At 41.4% G+C, this 8,258-nt stretch overlaps 1 protein-coding gene across 7 annotated transcripts in view; it reads left to right on the forward strand.

Moving 5' to 3' along the window:
* The window catches only part of dalrd3 (DALR anticodon binding domain containing 3), a 77,207-nt gene that overhangs the window by 53,535 nt on the left and 15,414 nt on the right, over positions 1 to 8,258 (forward strand). For all 7 annotated transcript variants that reach the window (XR_006314254.1, XM_043707632.1, XM_043707630.1 and 4 more), the window contains exons 4-6: positions 2,818 to 2,870; positions 3,811 to 3,927; positions 4,596 to 4,666. Coding sequence is in view for 6 of the 7 variants with exons in the window: in XM_043707632.1 (XP_043563567.1) it covers positions 2,818 to 2,870; positions 3,811 to 3,927; positions 4,596 to 4,666 (241 nt within the window). In the remaining variant the exon portion in view is untranslated. The remainder of the gene's footprint in view (positions 1 to 2,817; positions 2,871 to 3,810; positions 3,928 to 4,595; positions 4,667 to 8,258) is intronic.

Below are 8,258 nucleotides of genomic sequence, written 5' to 3' on the forward strand. Positions count from 1 at the left end.
GTATCCTATCTATGTCTCTCTGCAACCTACTACATCCTTCGTCACTATCCACAACTCCACCGACCTTAGTGTCGTCTGCAAATTTACTAACCCACCCTTCTAAGCCCTCATCCAGGTCATTTATAAAAATGACGAACAGCAGTGGACCCAACACCGACCCTTGCAAAACGCCGCTAGTAACTGGACACCAAGATGAACATGTTCCATCAACTACAACCCTCTGTTTTCTTTCAGCAAGCCAATTCCTGATCCAAACTGCTATGTCTCCCACAGTCCCATTCCTCCACATTTTGTATAATAGCCTACTGTGGGGAACCTTATCACTGGCATTTATTGCCCATCTCCAATTGCCCTTGTATAAGAATTCCAGATGAAGAGACACTTTTTAATGTGGGACAGCATGAACATAGATTTATAGAGATATACAGCACGGAAACAGACCCTTCGGGTCAACTCATCCATGCCACCCAGATATTCTAACCTAATCTAGTCCCATTTGCCAGCCCCTGTCCCTCTAAAACCTGCTTATTAATATACCCATCCAGATGCCTTTTAAATGTTGTAATTGTACCAGCCTCACCACTTCCTCTGGCAGCACATTCCAAAAATGCACCACTCTCTGCATGAAAAAGTTGCCCTTTAGGTCCCTTTTATATCATTCCCTCTAACCCTGAACCTATGCCCTCCAGTTCTGGACTCCCCCACCCCAGGGAAAATACCTTGTCTGTTTATCCTATCCCTGCCCTTCATTTTATAAACTTCTATAAGGTCACCCCTCAGCCTCTGACACTTGAGGGAAAATAGCCCCAGCCTATTCAGCCTCTACCAATAGCCCAAATCCTCCAAAGCTGGCAACATCCTTGTAAATCTTTTTTTAACCCTTTCAAGTTTCACAACATCTTTCTGATAGGAAGGAGACCAGAATTGCACGTAATATTCCAAAAGTGGCATAGCCAATATTGGAAAGAGTCATGATATGAAGGTGCCTGTGTTGGACTGGTGTGGATAAACTCAGAAGTCACAAGTTTTCGGAGTACTGCTCCTTTGTCCGATGAGGTGACTTCAAATAAACCTGTTGGACTATAACCCGGTGTCATGTGACTCCTGACATTGGAAAGAGATCAGTTTGTCAGGTAGCTAAAGTCTTAGAGGTTGCCTTTTAAAACCTGAGAGTGTTGAGGAGAAATAGAGAGAGAATAAGAAAGAGAAAAAGAAGAACTGGATGAGGCAAAAGAGTTGCAGGTTTTTTTGATCTTGGGAAAGAGAAAACGGTATGATTTTAAATGCACCAAGGATATGCAAATAGAATTGTGTTACTTGAAACTCAGTAGAAACAGAAAGGGGAAGGTGGAGCAACCTTTCCATTCCAGAGCAACCATTCCAGAGCAACCTGGAATGAGTAGATCACCTTATGAAGAAAGGCTTGACTGGAGACTCAGAGGTGGAAATCCAGATCTAACCTTCCAACTTGGCACTGCCCTCATGACCTGTCCAACCTGTGCATCTGCTCCACCATCTGCTCCGACCTATCACCTTCATCTAACTACCACATTCCCAGCTACCTTCCCCCAGCTCCACCCCCATCTCATTTATGTCTCTACCCCCTTGGCTCACAAACCTCATTCCTGATGAAGTGTTATGCCCAAAGGGTTATGTCAATTCTCCTGCTCCTCAGATGCTGCCTGACCTGCTGTGCTTTTCCAGCACCACACTCTTGACACTGGAGATTCAAAGGTGTCTTAACTGAAAAGTATAAGATCCTGAGGGGACTTGATTGGTTGAATATTGAAGGAATGATTGCTTGTGTGGGAGAATCTAGAATTAGCAGTCATAGTTTAAAAATAAGGGGTTGCCCATTTAAGACAGAGATAAGAAACAATTTTTCATTCAGAGGATTGTCTTTGGAATTTCCTCCCTCAAAGGGCAACAGATGTAGAACCTTGAAATATTTTTAAGGCAGAGGTAGATATCAAGGGGATGGAAGATTATTGGGAATCTGCAGGAAAGTAGAGATGAGGTTAAATTCAGATCAGCCATGATCTTATTGAATGGCAGGATAGGATCAAAGGGCTGAGTGGCCTACAGTTTCTTATTCTGTGTTCATATATAGTAAATTAAACAAACACAGCTGCTACAAGAAGCTAGATGCAAGAGAAGATTAGACAACAAGCCTTTACATTTTCTCAGGTACCGATTAAATCTAAATACAAATCTGGAGTGCACATTTCATTCAATTCATTTATTACTTTAATAATAGCACCAATATGAACAAGCACAGCGACATAAAGCGATCCAATTTATTCACACAGAATAAGTGTAGAACCAACAGGGAGTCGTTTTTAAGATTAATTTATGATTATGGCAACATATACTGAATGAGGTGGCATGGTGGCACAGTGGTTAGCATTGCTGCCTTATAGCATTAGGAACCCTGGTTCAATTCCAGCCTTAGACAGCTATCTGTCTGTAGTGTTTGCTCATTCTCCCTGCCTCTGTGAGGGTTTCTGCTAGGTGCTCTGGTTTTCTCCCACAATCCAAAGATGTGCAGGTTTGACAAGTTAGCTATGCTAAATTGCCCTGTAGTGTACAGGCTAGGTAGATTAGCCCCGTAAATGTGGGGATAGGGTAGTGTGTCTGGGTGGGATGCTGTTTGGATGGTTGGTGCAGACCTGTTGGGCTGAATGTCCTCTTGTTACACTGTAGGGATTCTAATCACTTAAAAGCAAAAGTATATCTTTCTTTCTGTATTCAAACTCAGAAAGATACATGTTGCACTGTCAAATGTTAACTCATATAAAATGATTCTTCTTTGTACAGTGAAGGAGGAAGCACTGAGACAGATTGCAGAGCTTCAACACATAGTCAAAGAGGTCAGTGAAAGCATAGCTTATTGTAATGGAAAAGACTCTGTTCCCTCATTGAATCCTGTTCTAAGCTACAAATCTGCATCCTGAGGGATGTCAGTCGACATAACAAAGCTTTTTCCATTGATTCAGTGTTAGCCTCAGAACAGTGTCATTGTAAAGTTTCACCTTTCTGAACTAGTTCTCCCAGTGGGTGTTTTAGTAACATTGCCATGTATTTTAAATTCTGTTTAGTTTTGAGCTGTCAGATAACAGAGGGATGTATTAATTCTGCAAACAGATGACAAATGAGTCTGTAAAATGCTCAAAGTGGTAGTGCAACTCACCAAACCTTTTTGATTAGATGTGGTATCTGGCATTGTGGAACAGGGGACTAGATTTGTTACAGTAAAATATTATTTAGCATTAAACTGGGTGGGAAACATGTTTCTGGTAATTGCCAAAAGATGCAGGAACAAGGTAGGTTTTTTTGAACAAAGCTGATGATTTATGGAGATCTGGATTGCACTATCTGAAAGGATGGGGGAAGTAGATTCAAGAACAACTTTCAAAAAGGAATTGGAGACATTCTTAGATGTGGAATTCATTGCCACGGAGCGCAGTGGAGGCTGGGATGTTAAATGTCTTCAAGGCAGAGATTGATAAATTCATAATCTCACAAGGAATTAAGGGATACATGGAGAGAGTGGGTAAGTGGCGTTGAAATGCCAATCAGCCATGAATGAATAGTAGAGTGGACTCAATAGGCTGAATGGCCTTACTTCCACTCCTATTTCTTATGGTTCTTAAAAGGGAAAGGTTTGCAGGGCTTTAAGGAATAAATGGATAGCTCTTTTAGAGAGCTAGTACGGTCATGATGGCCAAATAGCCTCGTCTCTCACCTGATTAACACAATTTCAAATGTAAATATGTTTTGAAAAGTCAGCAGATTGTTTTGGTATCTTAGGAGAATACTGAGGAGTGTCTGGTGATCCATGTGGTGGGCTGTGAAGAGGAATTTCAGCAGCAGAAGATTGACCTTCTTTGGCAAATCCTGAACACCGGCCGAGATCGAGTGACTCAGGTTAGTTTGACAAATAGGCCAGGTTCTCATTGAATAGCACAATCAACTCAAGAGGCTGGATGGCCAACTCTTAATTTTCAGATACAAGAATAACCCATGGAGGATTTCCATTAGAACACTGAGCTCTTTTGCTACAATTAGAATTCTCAGTCGAAATCCAAAAATTGCGTCTGTTCCATCCTCTCTTGTTGTTTATTCCAGTTATTTGCATAGTTCCTTCAAGAGTTTGAGTTGCACCTTTTTGTTTTAACCTATCAAATTAGACAGTGGCTGAAGATCAAAAGTGATCTTTGCAGATGTACGGACCCAATTTTCAAAGCACCGGGATAAATTTGAACTGAGTGGGGGAGCCTCAAAAAATTATTTAACTTCCATAATTACCAGGACAGAAATTTAAACAATTTCAAAACTTCATTCACACCCTTTTCTCTCCCAAAAGCCAATGAACAGTTGGATGTATAAAAAAGGCCCTAATGTCAATTCTATTCGGAGGCCAGCTAGTTGCAACTTCATAGTTAGGTATTGAAGGACCTTGGCTGTGGTGCATGCATCAGCACACTGCCACCTTCAGACTATGATTTGTGGAGCGCAGAATTATTAATTATTATGTAATTAACTGGCATGTTGAATTCCAGAATATTTATAGTGCATTTCTCTTTCATCCACAGAAGCACCTTGTGTGTGGGTCAGTGAAAGTAATTGGCGAAAACTCTCACATCAATGCTGTACAGTATTTCCAGTAAGTCACCTTAGCAGCTGATCTCAACACAAAAGAAAGATGTTAAAATGCATGCAGTTTTCTACCATTATTTTTTATTTAATGCAAGCATCAGCTTCCATCGAAAAGCACATAGCTCCTGTATAGCATTAAAAATTATCCAGTTGTTATAAAAAAGTGTCATGTTGAAATTGAAGTGTTGACTCACTTTCTCTGTCTACAGAAGCTCCCGTACCTGCTGAGGTTCTCCAGCACTTTGTTTTTATTTCAACTCTCCTACTTCCGCAGTGCTTTGCTTTTATGAAACTTATCCGCGATACTTAGTCCTTTAACCCTGAGTGAACACTTTACATATTGAGATATGCCCCCAAAATTTCACTGTGCATTGTTTATCCCTCCAGATCATCACTAGGTAGTATCCCATCACTACTTGTGGTACCTTACTGCATACACATCTAATTAGCTGCCACGTTCCTTGCAATATGACGACACAGAACACAGAGAGAAAAGTCCGAGCTTAGTCAACCTCTCTTCGTAAGACAAGCTCTCCAGTCCAGGCAGCATCCTGGTAAACCTTCTTTGCACCCTTTCCAAAGCCTCTGTATCCTTTCAATACTAGGGCGACCAGAAATGGACGCAATATTCCAAGTGTGGTCTCACCAGAAACTTGTAGAGCTGTAGCAAAACCTCGCAGCTCTTAAATTCGATTCCCCTGTTAATGAAAGCCAAAACACCATATGCTTTCTTAACAACTCTACCCACTTGGGTGGCAACTTTGAGGGACCTATATACTTGAACACCAAGATCCCTCTGTTCTTCCTCACTGCCAAGAATCCTGTCTTTAATGCTATATTCAGTATTCAAGTTCGACCTTCCAAAATGCATCACTGCGCATTTATCCAGGTTGAACTCCATCTGCTATTTCTCAGCCCAGCTCTGCATCCTGTCTGTGTCGTGCTGCAGCCTGCAATAGCCCTCGATACTATCATCGGCACCTCCAACTTTTGTATCATCTGCAAATTTACTAACCCACCCCTCAACCTCTCATCCAAAGTCATTTATAAAAACTACAAAGAGCAGAGGCCCAAGAACAGAGCCCTGCAGGACACCACTCATCACTGACCTCCAGGCAGAATACTTGCAATCTACAACCAGTTCTGTCAGGCAACCAATTCTGAATCCAGATAGCCAAATCTCTCTGTAAACCATACCTCCTGACTTTATGAATGAGCCAACCATGGGGAGCATTATCATATACACCAGATCCACTGCTCGACGTTCATTAAGCTGTCTTGTCACCTCCTCAAAGAACTCAATAAGATTAGTTAGGCATGACCTGCCCCTCACAAAGCCATGCTGACTGCCTTTAATCATGCTATGCTTTTCCAAATAGTCATAAATCCAATCCCTCAGAATTCTTTTCAAAACCTTGCTGACCACAGACATAAGACTGACTGGTCTATAATTGTCAGGGATTTCCCTATTAAAAGAGGAACAACATTCGCCTCCTTCCAGTCCTCTGGTACGACTCCTGTGGAGAATGAGGAGGCAAAGATCTTCGCCAGTGGCTTAGCAACCGCCTTTCTCGCTTCCCGGAGCAACCTGGGGTAAATCTGGTCTGGCCCTGGGGACTTATCAGTCTTAATGTTTGCCAAACTTTCCTGCACATCAACTTCCTCAATCTCGATCTGTACAAGCCTGTCTCCCTGCTCCTCAAAGTTCTCATTCACAACAAGGTCCCTTTCCTTAGTGAAAACCAAAGCGAAAACCTCATTTAGGGCTTCCCCTATCTGTTCAGACTCCACGCACAAGTCCCCTACGCTATCCCTGATCAGCCCTACCTTCTCCCGATCATTCTCTTATTCTTCACGTATGATTAGATTAGATTAGATTAGAAACGATTGCACTTGAAATATAGTTTATCAGCTATAAAGTGTTTTGGAACTTCCTGAGATTGTGAATGGTGCTAAACACGTTTTGTTTTTCTATGTGATGCCAATTTGCACCATCTTTCCAATGAAGAATGTACCGTGGCTAAAATCCTGAGCATTAGGAAAAGGAAGGTGCTGGATTCCCCCCGCGCTTCCTCCTTCAATTAAAAACCTATTGGCTCAATCTTAAAACTAATGATAATATGCAAAGTACAGAGTACAGTGGATTAGGTTAGATTACAGTAAACTCTGTTTCAAAATAAACACAGTCCTCTTTCATAATGTTTGCCGTGCATCTGAAGCGAGCAGAATTTTAGGTGCCCTATTAGTTTGGAGCACAAAATAAACTGGCAATTTCATGCAGTTGCAAGAAGGGAATGATGCATTGTCAGAGATGGTACCTTTTAGTAGCATCTGAACAGACCACATCTACCCATGTGGATGGATGCAAAACACCCTGAGGCACCATTCAAAGAGCAGAGGAGTCCTTGTCAACAACATTCCTACATCTCTTGCTGTTTGTGGCTCCTTGCTGTATGCAAATTGACTGCTGCGTTTCAAAACAATTCCTTGGCTGTGAGGTATTTTGAAACATCTTGAGGACATGTAAAATGTGATGTAAATCAGTTATTTCTTTCAATGCTGCCCAACAGTACATAGGCAAAGTGCTCTACTTATCAAATCGGAGAGAATTGATCACTCCAGACCTATGCAATGCTTCCAAGTTTAAAATGTGATTGATCCCACTTTTGGAATTTACAGGAAGAGGGGAAAATTAAAGAGCACTCATGTAATGAAAAGACAAAGCTCAAGGACATGGGGAAACCTGATCTTAAAACTAATAGGTCTTGGGGTATTTACACTCTGAATGTAGAGGGCAACCAAGAAAAAAAGACAATAACAAAGAATATTATCAAAGAGCGCAAAGAAAGAAAGTCTTAGCAAAGTTACTAATCAGAATAGAATTGAAAAGGCAAATGATTAGTTTTCCAGAATCCTGACTAAAACAGTTTCTTAAGGACAAAGCAATATTTCAATTGTCTTGGAGTGACATTTCATAGAAAACAGGAGCAGGAGGAGGCCCTTTGAGCCTACTCGACCCTTCAATGTGATCAGCTTTTCCCCTAAAGTCAAAAGAAACAAAAATAAATAGCGGGGACAAAGGAAGGGCAAATAATTGGGCTTGTGCAAAACTTGACCTACTCTTGGGAAATAAGGCAGGGCAGGTGACTCAGGTGTCAGTTGGGGAGCACTTTGGGGCCAGCGACCATAATTCTATTAGATTTAAAATAATGATGGAAAAGGATAGACCAGATCTAAAAGTTGAAGTTCTAGATTGGAGAAAGGCCAATTTTGACGGTATTAGGCAAGAACTTTCGAAAGTTGATTGGGGGCAGATGTTCGCAGGTAAAGGGACGGCTGGAAAATGGGAAGCTTTCAGAAATGAGATAACGAGAACCCAGAGAAAGTATATTCCTGTCAGGGGGAAAGGAAAGGCTGGTAGGTATAGGAAATGCTGGATGACCAAAGAAATTGAGGGTTTGGTTAAGAAAAAGAAGGAAGCCATATGTAAGGTATAGACAGGATAGATCGAGTGAATCCTTAGAAGAGTATAAAGAAATTAGGAGTATACTTAAGAGGGAAATTAGGAGGGCAAAAAGGGGACATGAGATAGCTTTGGC

Source organism: Chiloscyllium plagiosum, chromosome 18 (genome assembly GCF_004010195.1).
Source record: "Chiloscyllium plagiosum isolate BGI_BamShark_2017 chromosome 18, ASM401019v2, whole genome shotgun sequence".
In the NCBI taxonomy this organism is placed as follows: Eukaryota; Metazoa; Chordata; class Chondrichthyes; order Orectolobiformes; family Hemiscylliidae; genus Chiloscyllium; species Chiloscyllium plagiosum.